Genomic DNA, 17,614 nt, shown 5'->3' with positions numbered 1-17,614 from the left:
CCCCGTAGGAAATTAATGCCTTGTTCTTTCCAAGGTGGACACAATGCTGGTTTGTTGTGCCGATGGAGACTGCAGCTGGGACATCGTCACACATCACCCAGCAATCCAAACCCTGCACCCAGGGCCCAGGTGAAGAGTGTGCTCAGCCCTGCTGGAGCCAGGCTTTAGAACCCTTGCTGGAGTGCTCCCTGACTGGAGAGGGGTCACAGGGAGGAGCACCGTGCTGCAGCTTTGTTGTGCAGCTCTGAACAAGAGTTTTAGGAGCAGAGGGTGTAGGACAGAAGGCCTAAACCCACAGCAATGTGCATAAAACTCCAGCAGCTCTGCAACACTTGCTGTCGTACATACCCATTTAGAAATATTAGAAGGCCACTTTTTTGTTGCTTGGGTGTAATTATGCAGGATGTCAGGTTTGGGTTGAGGATCCAGAGGACACATTCTCAGCTCTCTTTGAGGGTAATGAAGGCAGAGAGCACACTGCTCCTTGGCTGCAGGGGAAAGATGTATTTTGCTTGTCATTAATACTCAGGTAATTGCAGACCCAAGGGAGCAGTGGTTTAAATTATTGCGAAAGCTGTCATTGAGTGGCCTGGTTATTTGAAAAGAAAGGCACTGGTGTGTTCTCCTGCCACCTGCACAGATTGGTACAGAGGAAAACATTGTTGCATTTCTGGTTTTTAATGCGTCCTCATAAACACTGTTTCTGCTTCCTCCTGCTGCCTATGTGGGGCAATGGGACAAGGTGTAACAGATAATATCCAGTTCCAGAGAACAAATTCATTGTTATACCTTGTTATTTGTTGCATTTAATGAAAGAATTAACAAAAAACCCCCAACAAACCAAAACAACAACACACCAAACCACTCTATCAAGGTCCATCTGTAGCTTCTCTGAGGTAATTAATTATATGTATGCATACCCGTGGCCTGATTCTCTCACTCAACTATGTATTTTCTTTTAATGGAGATACTTATCTTTACTATTTTTTATTTGCAGTCACTCCATCTAGATTTGTGTTAAACCATTATTCTAATAATTCCATGAATTTTGTTGGGCTAATTTATGACTTAAATTGGTGCAAAAGAAGAATCAAAGCTTTCTGGCCCTTGAGATTTCATTCACAGCGAAGGGTGTCAGAAGCAAACCAAATGACACTCATTACCACGTGCCGTGTTACCACATCAAAAAAACCCTATGAGCCTTGAAGCCACTTGGCAAAGCATATCAGCATTTCCCCTTGCTTCTGTCAGCCTGGAAATGATAGTTTGTTACCATATTCAGGGTAAATGTTTCATCAGATTGGTATTGCAACCACTAAAAACATCCTTGAACAAATTTGTGATTAGCTGTATGGTTTTATTCCTGTTGTCTCTGCTGCAGGAGGATACTGGGATTAGCAAGTGCAGATTTACATCACTGTTTTTCTCCTCAGGTTAACTACAAACTTAATTAAATCCTGCAGAAGTACTGACCAAGGGAATAGGGCACATCTCATTTAAAAAATCACACCCATTCTATCATTTATTTTCTGCATTATTTCTACATGAATGTAAATAACACATTTGCTTTCTGAGACTACAGGTTGTTTTTATGATGAGTGTATCCCCTATCCTGTCGTCTCTACGGGTAAAAATTGTCCCCTCATAAGTGAACTAACTCCTATCCAAACCTATGATTATCCCAAAACAACCCTGTGAGTACTACAGAAGAAATTCTAGAGACAAACTCTTAGAAGAAAATCTGTAACAATGGTTAGACTTTTGATGCATTGCCACCTTGTAATTCTAGAAATGTATTTGTGGACCTTTGTTAAATCCAAACTTTTTCATATGAAAAGAAACAATGCCAGAGCTGATGTCTTTTGCCAATATCACAAGTCAGTCTTCTCTTCCAGTACTGGTTCCATATTATTTACAAAAATTGAATTAAATTTCTTCTTTAGAAGATAAATTTCTATTAAATACTAATGGTAATATGCCTTGAAAACACTAAAAGTGACTATTTCTGCAGACACACCTTACTGAAGTGTTTATTTCCATTTTATGGAACGTGTAAGCATTTGAATGCCCAAACCTGCATATTTTAACTAGATATGACCACAGTGTTGGGTTTGTTTTTTTTTTTATATTAAAAATAGCCTGTATATCTTTAGCCTAACAAAGTGCAAAGACTTCAGCAGAGGAACAGAGGTCTGGTTGTTACAGAGCAGACAGGAACTATGGATGATGTTGGTTCAGTTCCTGCTCTGCCACAAACACCTTAGGTAATCCCAAACAGATCACCAAGCACAGATTCTCATGTGGTAGGGAGGTAGTAAATGACAACAATTTCATTCTGTTTCCTTCCTATGAAACACTATGAGCAGCACAGGCACTGAGGGGATGTGTGTGTCAAAGTCAGAGGCATCTGAGCTGTGTGGTGATACAGACAGACCAGATGAACACCTGAAATGGATGGATGTGCACCTGGTTATCTCCATCAGTAAAGATGCCTCCAACAGCAAAGATATCTACAATGAGAAAATAAAATTCAAAGCAAAAAAAGCTCACACTTAAAGAAAAGTCAAGATCAGGAATACAGTCAGGGGGGCAAAAAATGCCATTTCTGTAACATAACCCATCACACTGTGCTTGGCACTTGAACTTTATGTTGAAATGTTCATTTTAATTGTGGCTGTGAGTGAGGGTTGTGCAATTTTATTAGGAAGTATCTGGTACAGGCAAGGATAAACACATGTGAGAACATGGATACTCCTAAGCAGACATAAAGCAAATGCTTAGTAATGGCAATAACAGATTCTAGTTTCAGCTACTGTGGGGTTCAGATGAGGCCTAAATTAGATCTTTCACTCTTTCCCTAAACTGTTTGTTGCACATGTGTGTCTGAGTTCTGCTAGAAATACACTGCCCTCGTTCACATATATACTGCTCTTAACAGAGACTAGTGGCAATAGCAAATACTACAATTCTTCTTCTTATCTTTAATACAATGTAATCATCTAATTACATGAAATGCAATGGCAGATATTCTGCCCAAGGAAAACTGATTTAAATACAAACTGCTTAAGATTGAATGTCACTAAAGTATAATTGAATGCTACACATAACCATGTACTCTATTTCAATAAAGTTACTTGGTTTTGTCGACATAAAAGTGAAAAATACACCATGAAATTATTAGAAAAGCTGGGGGGAGGGTTAGGTTGTGGGTAAGAAAAATGTAGCACCTCAGCATAATACTTTGGTTATGGCAGAGTTTAAGGAATCAAGCACCAAGAGAATATATCACCATGAATTATTGGTATCATGGTATCACCATGATACCAATGGTATCACCAGTTTAACATGAGGTTTTCTGGCCGGAGACAACTTTCATTGTCAGCTGCAGTCTTGCAAGAGCCCATGGAAGTTACATGACCTGCAGACATGTGTGACTCATGCCCTGTGTCACGCTATGAATACCATACTCAGTACATTTGCAGTACTCAGAAAGCTTTGTTCTACTCAAACAAAGCATTTCCTGTTACCTTTCTCTCTGATCCCTTGCCCCACAAGCTGTATTCAACATTAGCACCTCATATTGATAATTCTTCTTTTGGAATAGTGATATACCAGTTGTGTCACCCTGATTTTTTAAGATTTTCTAAAGTCTTCTGAGTTTACATTCTTGTAGGAAACTTTTTCACACAACTTTCTGTAAATAACCTGTTGTTTTGCATTCCTTCACAGAGGTGGAGAAATTTGATGTACTGGTTGTTTGTCCAGTGTCATTGGAGAGGTGGCACATTCACCCTCCAATCCACTGGCACCTTTTGAGAACTATGAATGATTAGAGTCAGAGGAAATAAATTAGTCTCTTCATCGTGACCATAGCTGTGGTGCATTGTTTTTCCTTGTGACCTCTGGTGACATAGTTGTGCACACAATGATTTGTAATAAAGTAATTTCTGTCTCTTTTAAGAGATTATATGTAGATGTTGAGGAGGTTATAATTAGTCATTTCTTATCATAAGAGAAGGCTGTTCCTGAAGGATATCACCCCAAATTCAGTAGAAGGTTATGTCAGTCTGTGCGATACAACAGATAGATTTTACTCAGTCTCAGTTTTCATGTCTTGCTGTGGTATAAATATTCCATGCAGGTCCATATGCATTTCCACATTTACTATGGCTCGACCCAGCTCTGTGAAAGTTTTAGCATCCAAGACAAGTAGGAAGGGTGGATCCTTTGGATCAGTCTTCACAACACAGGTAAGAACAACACCTGTGACATACAAATGAAGAATTAGAAACATAGAAAAGTTTCACTAAGCAGAAAAGATAACCCCATCTCAAAGTGGAAGCATCAACCCAACTTTCTTGACTAAGAATATTGAAACTTGTAAGATTTAATACAAAACTCGTGTAACCCCAGCTTTCAGAACGTTGTCATTATTTTACCATCGTCCTCTTCTTTTGCATCAGGTCTGGGAACAAAAACGGGCTCGGATGGCCAGCAGTCATCCTCTCTCCACTGGAGCATTTCCTTTGTCTGGGTATTAAATTTTGCAATCTACATGGTTGTAACAAGAAAAGAAAAATGTCAGTGACCCTGACAGTGGCTTTTTCCAAAGGTACAACATGAACAGACTGCTGACAGGGGGGACCAATGCTAAGAGTTAAGGCAGGTATCATCACAAGAAAAAACACCAGGAAAATATTACATTTTGGAGTCACATTTTATGGCAGCATAATCACACAATGTTCTTTTAATTTCATTTCATTAGATTACAATTGCACCTTTCATTTACAGGTGTTTAATAGTTCAAAAATGCTAACAGGCCACAAGAGACCCTTCACTGTAAGTAATGCCCCTCACTGCAGAGAGTCCAAGACACAGAATATTTAAGTGACTTGTTCCAAACCACTGAGATTCTGTAGTAAAGCAGGAAACAGGATTTAAACTTGCCATTTTCTAATCCTGTGAGTTATTCTCCTTTTATTGCTACTTCCATATTCCTCAAGGCCTTCTACTGTGCAGTAGGGTACATATGCCAGAAGAAAGGCTGTTCCTAGTGAGGTGTAAAGATCAAACCAGTGAGGCAGACACTGGTGTTCACTGAAGGAACAGAGTGTGGATTTTCATCCCACTGAGTGGCCAAACCAATGGCCAGAGGGGATGCCTGGCATTTTCAGTTCAATTCCATTAAGGCCTTTTCTCTACCCATAGAGATATAGTTCTATTCTTTTCCATTTTGATCTTTAGCCAAAAAATACGTTTACACAGAAGTGAAACTATTCAAATTACTGGAGGAAGAATTAGAAAGAATTCTTTCTTCTAGCCAAGATGACAGCACTTTCACTGACAGACTTTACCTAAGGATTAGGTTGTTGTGCTTGCATTCATTAAACTGCAACTGATGTGAAAAAAGATCCTCCTACCATTATTTTTTATTATATTTGAGTCAAGAAGAGATTATCTACACTGTAAATAATGAACGTGCAGATTTGTTTGAGTTATTGTCAGATGTGCTGCAATAAATTTTCTTGCATCATGCAGAAATCCAGCTTTATTTTGTAATCAGTTGTGGTAATTATATGCAAGAACCAACAGTGACTGCAATTTGTGCTGCCTTGTAGTCACAGAGCAAGAATTGTAGAGTGAGTTTGTCCATATAATACTCATATATTTAAATATTTAATTTCCCTTAATTTTATTTAATCTTTAAATCTTAATTAAATACTTTCCCTGTTTGTACTCCAGACTGTCTTCTGGCATCATGCACATATAAACAAAGCATTTGCTACCTCTAATAGAGAACTAGCCAGCAAAATATAAAGCTTCCCCAAAATTAGATATTGTTTTAATATTTAAAATTTATTAGGTAGTATTGCAATATCTTATTTTTCTGCTAGGCTTCCTAAAGGGAAAAAAATATTAAATATATACATGTAAATAATACTTCTTTTTCCTACTCTCTCCTTTGTAGTTCCTGGCACATCACAGAAGGTTCAGTCCAATTTAGCAGAAAAGTGAGGGTCTCAGTAGCTATTCAAGAGACTTTCATGGAACATAAAGCTGGAGTAAGAAGCCTGAGATTATGAATACTTTATGAGGGAAATGGTACAGCATTAATTTATTCTTATGTGAATTTAGGCATTTCATGTTTCTTTGCATGTGAATGGCCCAGCAATGGGAAAACATTGACTTTATAAATATTAATTATACCTTTGTAGGAACTGGACTCCACTGGACTCGTGTTGCAAAGACATACTTGTATTTTTTGCCATTGTAGTCATAGTTGATGCGAGGCAGTTCTATCCCTGTGTAAAATAAAGTTCAAGACTTAGGAACAAGACAAGAGAAAACCTCAAATGTACATCTATATAGACAGACCAATCTTCAGGAAATTTTGCCCTGTAAAAAACCTTGGAATTACTTAATAAAAGTGTTGTATAGACTTGGAATGTCTGAATTTCTAAGAATCTGAAGATGGGTACTTTTGAACTAACAGCCAGGGCTGTTAGTTCAAAAGGCAACAATTTTTTATTCTTAGGGATTCATTAGACTGGAATTTATGAGGGTTTTTCTGGTTTGGGTTTTTTTTCTTTTTTCATAAATACATGACGTGAACAACTGGGATAGAATTGGAGGCTACCATTCTAAGAAATTAGTTTCACCTTAGGTAATTTTGTATTTACATAATCCTGCTATTATGCCCTGATAAGAGGTTAAAAATACTCTTTCGAAGGCAATCTTTATAAAATGCAGCTAAACTTGAAGTACTACTCATAACAGACTTATTTAACTAAAATTACACTTTTAACAAGTAGATTTGCAAGCCATATCAGACTTGGAATCCAGTATTAATACAAAACTGGTGTAGCATCAGATATTTAAAGGATCTATCTCACCTTCACATAGTATTTCAGGTTGGCAATAGATGCTTCCATCTTTCTGCTTTACAGCAGTTGCAGTAGAGGGAAGTGTGACTAAATTAGAATCCACTACAGCATCCTGAAAGAGAAAAATGCTGGAAATGGCATGGATCTCTAAAACTGTGCTTCTAAGTTAGATTTTTCATCAGGTTTGATATTAATATTTACAATTTGCAGATTAAATAAATAAGCTTCGAGAAGGTCCTTCTTATGGCATTTTAGATTCTGAGGTTTTCATTAGAAATCTCGTTGCACTCAGAGTATTTTAATATAACATAGAATAATTATTTTGAATCCCACTGAGTCCTTAGAAATGTTTAGATACACATGGCTGTGGTACAGAAGTACCATAAATTTGAGAATTTAACAAATGAAGATGAGTTTCAAGGAACATGATGCCAATTTTTCACCGAAAGTCACCAATGTTAGGTTTCTGCACCTGCTAAAAATCAAGTGCAAAAATAGGCGTGATATACTCTATAATGTCCTACTGCTGAATTCTTAAGATTGCAGAACAGCTGGTGTGATCCAATACATCCTTTGTCATTGCTGCAGAGCTGTTTCTGAGAAAAGAACAGAGCAGCAATGTTCTAGGATGTAGAAAGAAAAAGTAATATCCATTCCAAAGGCATCAGGCAGAAACTTGCCCAAGTTGCTGGGCAGTATAAAATCTTCCCTGCAAACAATGATGTAAAGTGATGCTTTAAATTAAACTAAAAGATAAAATCTTTTCTCTTCCTCTATATATCACACTTAAATGACATCTTCTAGTTTTAATTGAACCATTGCACCAGTTGGGAGCATGCACGTATTGTATGTGGGTTTCCAGTGAAGTGTAAGAAACAGATTGTGCAAAATCTCATGCCTGCCATTGCAGTAAACAGCCAAGTGGGTCTGTCTGCTTCTGTTTGATGGCATTTAAGAAATAATCTCATTGGGAAGAAAATGACATGTTATTCACAGCCCTGTTCTCCAGAGTGGATGGTGTCAGAACCAGGATGCAATCCACACAACCATGTCCAGCTGCCCACTGCCATTTCCCACAGGATGTACAAAACCCAAACCTCCTGCACTCTTTGGGAAATTTACACATAATGGCTGGCAACTAATAATACACCCATTATTCACACTGATGTATTTTAAATTACCAATCAAAAAACAGGTTAAAAAGTAAATTTCTTTCTACCTTGTCACACTGCAGAGGAACCACAAATCTTCTGCAGGTTGGTATGGAGGTAAGTTTGACATTCTTTTCAAAGTCTTTACTCAGGTTTTTTAAATAAAACATATCATATAAGCTATTGTCTGTATAGGCAATAATATCAAAAATAATGTGGCCATCCTCTTCATAAGCATTTATATGGTGAAAAAACACCAAAGCATCAGTGTAAAACTTGGTGGACACTTCTTTTTTAGTCTTCCTGTCTATAAAGTGAAACCAAGTCTGAAAGAGAGAAAACATTATTTAAAACCATTCAGAATCAGCAAATAGTTATTCAGAAAACTGCTTTCTAATGGTAACCACCAACATTCTAATCACTGTGTATTTGTACTGAAGGATATTAAGAACTCAGGGTTTGCTGCTAGTGGACAAGGGGTTCCAACCTGAAGAAAATACAGCAGTAAAATGAGTGTGGAACAGCTTTAAGCTCATTTTGCTGTTGCAAATTACTATTTAGGCTAGGCTGAGGATTGAAGTTTTCCAGAAAAACCTGGAAAATCCCCTGCTCTCTTTTTAAGTTAAATAAATCTGCCTTGGTTGAGAGTTTCTGTGGTGGTGGTGCCTTGTACCTCAGCAAGTCTCATGTTTTGATGCCCAGAGCATGTGGAAATAAGATCCTCGGAAAACAATTTTTCCCTCAGTTTCCACTGAAAGACTCTTCCAGTGAAAAATTCTTCTTTTGTTCAGTGCAGGCTTTTCCACCAGTGGGGCTCTCCAGCACATGCAAAGCACCTGGAGCAGATCTCACCCACCACAGACAGATTTTTGTTTGGACCAGGAGCAACTGGATCTGTCTCAGATGCTAGTGCAAATTGGAACTTCTCTGCTAGCACACAGTATTTCTAGGAATGCCAAATTATTCTCTCTCTCAAGAGCTTCAGCCTCAGATATTTATTTGAGAAATTTCTGGATATGGGAGATAGTATTCCAAAACATACAGCTTCTAAAAAAAAAGTGCAACGTGAAAGTCAAGGTTTGGGGAAAAAAAAAAAAAAAAGAGTGACTACTGAAATGAATGAACCAGATGAAAAACAGAACAGCGTGGAAGAGGTCACTGGCCTGCCTGATTCCATTGCTCAGAAGCAGGAAAAGTACCTTATCATCCTTATTAAAGGCAAGGCAGGAAGCCCAGGTGACACCTCGGATGTAAGCAGTTGCCATTTTGAGAATATCCAGTCTGAAGGGCTGCTCTATGAAGATAATGTAGTTCTCTGTGATTCCAAAGCTGTGGTAGTAGCTGGGGTGGAGCAGAGTGCGAGAAGGGATGGAGCAAACCACTTCCAGCTGCTTGAAACAAGATTTCTTCTTTCCTTGTTCTGAAGATTAATGATAAAAATTAAAATTCTATTTCTAATGAATTCCATTCTAAACTTGTGCTTGGATTTCTCCCAGGCAGGGAAGAACTGGTTCCTCTCAGTTTTATTTGCATTTTCCTGTTAAGAAAGTGTTTGTTTACTCCTGTAAAATTAACATAGAACTTTGCATGCAGGAAGCAATGCAGTGAAGTCACACTGCTGGATCCATTCAGGCACAGTCCCCTTGTCCTGGGATTTGATTCCACTGATTACTGTCTTCAGAAACTCCAGCATGGAGGAGAAATATGTTTAATTAAATCAGCAGCTTTAAAAAGGGGTTCAAATGCCCCTGTGTTTTTTAACTTCTAAGGAGATGTTCCCAAACTTGAGCCCCAGCTAGAAATTGCAAACTGGTCTTTCAGCTGTGGAAGGCCTCTTGATTGTTCAAGAAGGGACAGGCAACACAATAGCAGCTGATTTTCAACAACACACACCTAAAAAAGGTCTTGAAGGAAAAAGAACAGGGGATTTGCTCTGTGAACAATGCACAGCATTTCAGCAAGGGCCAGTATTGGCCAGGTTAGACAGGAATTAACTCTATATTAGGTTTTATTTGGTATCATGCTTCCACTATAATCATAGTATCATCATTTGAAGAGAAATTTCATTTACAAAGAAATAAAAATTTACAACTTCAAATTATGTGCACTGCCCTATAGAGAAAATTGGTTTAGAATCTTCATCTAAAAGTAAGGTTCTTCCTACTGAAACACCCTGTTTACACAGTACTCAAGAAGAGCCTTTGTAACAGCACATGCCCAGACAGGCTAAGCAGTTAATATAAAGTTCACAATAAGTTGAAATTAAGAAAATGAACACCATTGCTTACTAGAACAGCTATATCACCACCCTTACCCTTTGAAGAAAAGAAATTGCTAACAAGTTTCTAGAAAATACCAATTACACATATATCTTACCTGGTACAGAGGAAGGAATCTTAAATAGAAGGTATTTTGTTCTCCCTTTATCAACTATTGAAGTGCCCATGTTGAGAACATTTCCAGCACTGTCATAGTGTGGGTGAGAAGTTGCCAAATTTACAGATACATATTTGTTGTAGTCAACCTAGAAAATGTTGCAATAAGAGATTTGAGAGATGCGTAAGAGAATGAAAATTGGTCTCAGCTAACACCACAAAACCAGCAGATTTTTAGCCCCTTTTACAAATGGCTTTGAAATTTAAATAATTAAACTACAATACTTGTGTAGTTATTCAAATGATCTCCTTATTCAAGGCTAAATCAAGTTACAGAATCTGAATTAGAGCCACCTCTCCCTTGAAGCCACATAACATCAGGGAGGATTAGCTAAGCAAGTTATTCTGCAAATACCCATTTCACCCTGAAAACACTTTATTTAACAGAGCTGTCTGGCAATCCGCTAGAGCTAAAAGATTTCTATTTTACCTAAAGTTTGGAAATTGGACTCAAACTGTACTGTGGGCTAGAAAAAAAAGTTCATTGTATATATTTCAATATCTCAAGTTCTCATTTTAATAATTGATAATTGATAATTTTAATTAATTAAAATCTTATATAAGGTCTTTGAATAGTAGTCATATAACTGACCTACTGATTTTTTAATTACGTAAATAATTTTATAACTACAGATACATAATAATGGCAATCACCCAAAATAATCATGTAACTGTGCTATTATTCCTGCAACCTTCCTAGATTATGTACAAGTGAAATTGCTCAAAGCCCAGCTTTTCCCAAACTAAAGACTTAAATTTTAACTCAGGAGTTCTTTCTTAAAAGACATCTTTTATCTTTTGGTATCTTCACTATTTCACTTTACCACAATTTCAAAAGTAAGGCAACAGTAGAAGAAGAGTATTTTGTGTCCTGAACATGTTAAAGCATCCTTATGAGTCAGCCTGAAATTTATTTATCAGCAGACAAAGAACCAGAATGACAGATGGTGGTTTGTACCTTCTCCAACGTCTCCAGAGTCTGTGGATTAATTTTCCTGATGAAGTTAGTCTCACCAGTAGCATAAAAATCATCCCCAGCTTTCATAATGTTGATCAGACAGTTGTCTGTGAACTCAGGAATGGTGTGAGACAAATAGGAGAATGCCCTGTCCAGAGGGAAATTTCATTAGAGCCACAGAAGGCAGAGCTGCCTTTTCCCCACGTGCAGCACAAGTGACCCTGCAGTGCCACCAACCTGGGGCTGCCTCTCCCTGCTGTGCCCACTCCTGGCAGCTCCCTGCAAAGGGTGGGAAAGCAGAGGAGATGGACTTCTCCAATGCCCTTGGCCTGGGTGAGGGGTAAGGACATGCAAGTAACTGTTTTTGACACACAAATGGGCATCCAGGCCCATTCCCACTGTCGGCTCTGGGACGTGCACTGGTTTAGCAGGATGGCTTAATTATCCACTCTCCTCTGCCTGTCTTGGAAAAATTTGGCCTAGCAGTTCCTACCTAAAAGCTGGTAGGTTTTTCAGCCTCATCAAACAGATGAATTCATAGACTCCCCAATGGAATATTTTTGTTACCAGTGTTATTCCACATCACAATTATGATTTCAAAGAAGATGTAACATCACATAGGCTTGACAGTTTCCTTTATCAGTGTATGATTTCATCACAGTCACTAGAAGCCAAGACAAAGTTGCTATAACCCTTTTGAACTTAAAATGCCAGAGTTACTCTATTGCTATTGGAAGAGGGAAAAAAATCTCATCTCAGGGGAACAACTTACAACATGTCAGCTCTTTTGCAATAACTGTCTGGGTATGTGTCCTTACCAAATATCAGGTTCAAGGTCACCAGAGGAAGTTCAGTGACAAGAAGGAGAGAAGGGTGACCTATCTGCACTTATTTATGAATCCCTACAGCCAATTTTACAAGACCAAGAATAACATGATGGCCTGCACCTCACCTTTCTGTTAAACTACATTTAATCAAAAAGTTTTTCTAATTTTTTGTAGCTATTGATGCTTCTCTTTTTTTTTTTTTTTTTCTTTTTGTTGAATAGACTTTGTATTAATACCTTCCCCATCTCTAAATGTTTTCCTTTCTTGCTGCTTCTTCCCTTACAGAATATCAAAATATTTCACTAACTGGAGAAAGAAAGGGTTTGTTTTCTATATAATCTACTTGTGTTACTGAATAAAGCAGCAAATATTGGTGATAAAATGAATTTAAGATACTTGCCTTAGACTAACCCATAGGCAGTTCATATCTCTTGGCCTTTTCAATATTTAGCAATTATAAATTTACAAATCAACTGCTGTATTTGTACATATGTGTCAAAGGTAAACAGAAAGACATCTGTGCTGAAGAGAGAAGTAGATAGAAGAATCTTCTTGGGAAAAACATTGCTTACTTGGCAAATATGTTTTTGCATGGATCTGGATAAACCATAGTCCCAAACTCAGACACCATGATTCTGTTTGCTTCTATGTTACAGTTGTACGTGTCACTTCGGAGATATTTACTTCTGTAGTAAACTTCACCTGAGGAAGAACAAACAGGTCTCAATCACATTTTATACTTAGTCCTTCAAAAAATTAGCACAGGTAGAGCCAGAGTTTCTCAAGCAGCTAACAATAGTTTGGAATGAAATCAACAATATCCCCAACTGCCTATTTTAAAGGCTTTATGGCTGCTGAGATTGGTAACAATTTGTCAAGATTTCCTGACTCCCACTACTAATACTGGAGAACTTTTGAGGGGAAACGAGGGGTTTGGATAAACTGTTCCAGAAAATAAAACTATGTGTGCAAAAATGATTAATTATACAATCCATTTACGGGTGGTGAAAAATCTCTTGTATTGGCAAACTTTAGTCATGGGAGTAACAGATTGCTTGATGGAATCAACACTTTAATGAATACTTGAACTAACTGAGCTCTGTTTGCTTTAGGTAAGTAAGATATACTGGCAATTTAAAAAACACTGATTATTTCTTTATAAGTTATTTTGTTAAGGATGTAGAGCTGGACAGGCTAGAGATCCTGCAATGGCATTAAATGCTCCAATCACAGAAATGGGAACTAAAAAGTAAATACTAGGATTAGAGGATAACAGGAATAAATCCCTTTTTTTTTAATAGATACATATTTTCTGCCACAAGAATCCAGGTGTAAACCATCCTGTCTCACAATGTGTAACAGCTGAATAGGTGAAAAATGTTTTAACTGAAAAAAAAAAAATTTAATTGTTTAGGGTAGATAGCTGCCTGTTCTTCCTCCATAAGGATGACAAGCAAGAGGAGGGACTGTAGGGTGTCAAATACACTGAGGTTTGACATGTGCAGTGACACAGTGGCCCAGTTTCTCTCCTGGCAGCTGTTAGAGCTGCAACCAAATCCCAAAAGGGGAGTGCTGGTCCTCCCTGAAACTGGGCTGTTCATCCACAGCAGAAGAGCCTCTGGGCACCACAGCCCTTGTGGCTGATCCATGGGAAACAACAGAGGTTTTCTTGGCCCGGGTGGAAGGTGAAGGCTGCCCTGCAGTGACCTGCTCAGGACTGGGTTTGTGCTGTGCTGGGGCGACAACAGCACTGAACTTCAGCACTGCAGAAGGAAGGACAAGTAACATCTCCCTGCAAACAGCCCTGCAGAGACATTCCAGCTGCTGCTGTGAAGGGTGAGATGTCAGGGAGTGTGTGGAGAGACTTCCCCCATAGCAGTTCCCCCTCACACAGCACTCTGCAGACAAAACCCACAAGACCCCAACCCAACCCGGAACAGAATTAGCAACGTAAGGCACCAAAATGTGGGTTGTTGAGTTCCTTTCAATCCAATGTGCAACAACTTACCATTTTTAAATGTAAAGCTGTGCAGCAGAGCCAGGCCATCAAACCAGTGGTTGTACTTGGTGTCCCCTATGGTGTGCATCCCTGGGCCATTTCGGAGCAGCATCCCTTGCAACCATGTGGGCAGCTGCCCTATAAACAGAAAGGAGTTACTAGTGCCCATTCATTTAGGCAAGGAGAATGTTGCAGGATAGTTTTCCTAAAGGTAGAGGCTTCATGTAGTCAGACAGACTGTAGGTGTGTTGAGATTTGCAGTACCATATAATTATATTGGAGTTTGGGTTAACTAATATTTCCCCTATTCAAAAATGTGGCACTAGTGACATTCTGCATGACTATTGCTATCGGAGATTACTAAAATAAAATGAGATTGCTGGAATGTAATTTGTTAAGTATCAGGAAGTAAATAAAATTGGACCTTTCCTTGCTGCATTCATATTTTACAGTGATATATTTAAACCCTTCTACTCATGCCAGAAAAAGCTCAAGCTTATCAGAAATAAACATATTTTATTGGTTATATGATTTGCATTGGCTTTCAGCACATCAGCTTAGACTTCAGGCTAAATTAATTCCACTAAAATTTCATTAATTAGATTACACAGCATAATATAGTGTCATTTGGGAAGTGCTTTTGTGACACTAGTCATAATGTAGTGTTTTGTACACAAATAAAGTATAGGATAAAGTAAAGTATAGTACTGGAAATTTATAAGTGCTGTTGAGACTTGAATCATAAATGCTTCTCATCAAATCCCTGCGAGAAATGCATCACCTACAACTTAAATCACAGAACAATAACAATTAAAGAATGTCAATAGGTTTAAAGAGATTAAAAAAGGCATATCAGATATTAAATAAAAAGCTTGACTTGCTTCTTTGTGCATATGACTCTTGAGGGAACATTTAGGTTCACATACTTCTTCTCCACACAATTCCTGCACTGGGTATTGCCTTTGCATAAAAAGCTCTTCAGAACTTATATTTCTCCTTATCATTTAGTTTGTGATTCCACACTGATTATGATGACACACTTTCTTGTGAAAACCCCTTTACAAAAGCTAGAAATGTCCTCCTATGCACCTTAAAAATTAACTCATTCCAACCCCTGCTTTGGGCAGGTCTGCTAGACCAGGTTGCTCAAAATGCCATCCATCCTGGCCCTGAGCAATTCCAGAGATGGGGCAGCATCATTAGAGCATAACTCTATTAGGGTTACAGTTCTGGAAAATATGAGGTACATAAAAAATTGACACATCATTCATCATCATCATTATTGTTGTTGTTGTTGTTATTTTCTAGAAGAGCCTGGAAAACCAAACCTTACTTCCCTTTCTAACACAAGAAACTCCAAGGCAATAACTATTGTATATTTTTATATATGATAGTTTTGCTGGGAAAGATAAGAAAGGGAAAATGATCTTTTTAAAGCACTGTGGACTTAATTCAGCTTCTGAAATTTCTGGTGCAATTCCATATAATTTCAGGACGTAAAAGGAGCAAAGGGTCAACTAGTGAGGTTTTCAGATAATTCATCTTAGATGGAATTAAGCATTCCTGGAAATCACACTGGGTACCAAATCAACATCCAAAAGTGCTTATACAGCTTTAAAAATGTGGACTTTATTCTTTTCTGTAATGGATAAGGACACAATAGTGACACAGTGAAATCCCCAAATATTTGGACATTTATTAACTATGGTAACAATAGAATCTCAGAAAATCAGAAAATCATACATGGGTTAAATTGCAGCTGATGTCAGAAGCAGTGTACAGATTGAGTAACAAGGAGCCAAAACACTGGCAGAGCTCAGGACTACCAAAATATTTGAAGGGGTCGTGGTTCTCTTTTCTTTAGCAAAGAAGGAATGTCTTGCATTATAACTTTACCTTCTGAAATACGCAGTCTTTGTTCAAATAAACTATTGCATAATACAGATCAGGTCTGATAAGTTGTTTGTTTGCAAATAACTTCAAATGTTTTATAATAAGTTGTTTTCTTGGAAAAAGAAATTGAAAGGCATAAACCCATAAAAGCATGAAATAATTCAAAGGCATTAAAACAAAGCACTTTGTCTGACTTGACACAAAATCTTTTCCAATTCAGCCACGAAACTGAGCAGCAACAAAGCCCCGCAAGTTTTAAGTTTTGTACTTGGGAATGGCAGATTCCTACCATTTCTTGGACTACCTATCACAAACAACAGAGCCAAGATTTACTAAGAAGGGGCTCCCAGTAACAAATCTCTCCTGTAGCTGTAGGAAAAAAAAGTCTTCTGTAAAGTAAAAGAAATCGGGAAAAACAACGGGTTGGTCGAGTGTCATCCCAAGCCTAGAGAGCCACTTTAAACTGTGTCACCGAAGGATAGTCCACAGTTTCTCCTGGGTTATCTTCTTTTTAACGCTACCCTGTGGCATCCTGTCCTGCTACTTTGCCACTTAGGAGTGCCACCAGTGAAGAGCCCCGATTTTAGAGCCTGTCCCCAGGAGCCCCGGGAGAGCGGAGGGCAGGGAAGGGTTACAGAGGAGAAAGCGAAAGTGGGAGCAGAGCCATGGGGGAGGGGGCGTCCGAGATCCCGGGCTCTCCCTCAGCACCAGCTTCAGTGAGTCCTGTTCAAACAGACTTTCGAAAAGTACACAGAAATGCTCATGGAATGAGAAAAATCCCCCAGTAGGGTCACAAATATTGTCTGAGATCAGTCCTTTAAACAAAATTCCCTTGCACCTCTCTCTCAGTTTCCCTTTCGGGTGAAGAAGAGTCGCAGTTTTTACGGATCGGAAAACACCAAAATAGCGGCTGGTTTTACAAGAGATTTTCTTTCACTTACCCTGCACCTCAGCTTTTATGGGCTCTGGGTGCTCTTCCTTATTCCTGCCAAATAGCGTATCCATCTCCGATGAAATCCCCCGTGGCCGCGCTCCGCCCGGCCGCTCCTGCAGGCGCCGTTGTCCCCCCCAGTCTGGGCTGAGGGCGGCTCTTTCCTGTTACATATAAAGATAAGGTCAAAGTGCAGCGCGAGCTGGTGGCCGATGGCTTATAGATTGACTATTTATAATAGCTGATCTTTAATCCCTAGAACATACACTCTAATTCGCGCGCATTCGTATTAAAATTAACTCTTTCGCTAGCTCGAAGGGGAAGTAAATGCGTTGACTCTGCTGTTTGCTCCTTAGGAACCCGGCAGAGGGAGGCGGGCACACCCAGGGGACAGCTGGAGTGGCTGAAACATCACCTGCATCTTTCCAGGTAACTGTTAAACACGGCTAGGGATGCTTGTCCCATTGTCTGGTAGGGAGAGAAAAAGAAAAGAAATCTCTGCTCACTGTTTTGGATTTGGCATTTTGGGAATGACA

At 38.7% G+C, this 17,614-nt stretch overlaps 1 protein-coding gene across 1 annotated transcript; it reads right to left on the bottom strand.

Moving 5' to 3' along the window:
• Positions 1-1,495: 1,495 nt before the first annotated feature.
• Positions 1,496-17,228, bottom strand: BCO1 (beta-carotene oxygenase 1). The gene is made up of 11 exons (XM_053987688.1): positions 17,089-17,228; positions 14,264-14,392; positions 12,828-12,957; positions 11,429-11,576; positions 10,412-10,559; positions 9,235-9,455; positions 8,104-8,361; positions 6,894-6,996; positions 6,208-6,302; positions 4,440-4,551; positions 1,496-4,263 (listed from the first exon to the last, which is right to left on the bottom strand). Exons 1-11 carry the CDS (start codon positions 17,150-17,152, stop codon positions 4,091-4,093), a joined length of 1,581 nt encoding a protein of 526 aa, XP_053843663.1. The 5' UTR covers positions 17,153-17,228; the 3' UTR covers positions 1,496-4,090.
• Between the last annotated feature and the right edge of the window lie 386 nt (positions 17,229-17,614).

The sequence above is a fragment of the Vidua macroura genome, chromosome 11, assembly GCF_024509145.1.
Source record: "Vidua macroura isolate BioBank_ID:100142 chromosome 11, ASM2450914v1, whole genome shotgun sequence".
Classification (NCBI taxonomy): Eukaryota; Metazoa; Chordata; class Aves; order Passeriformes; family Viduidae; genus Vidua; species Vidua macroura.
The sequence above is the reverse complement of the archived record's forward strand: the minus strand, read 5'-3'. Positions and strand labels throughout refer to the sequence as shown.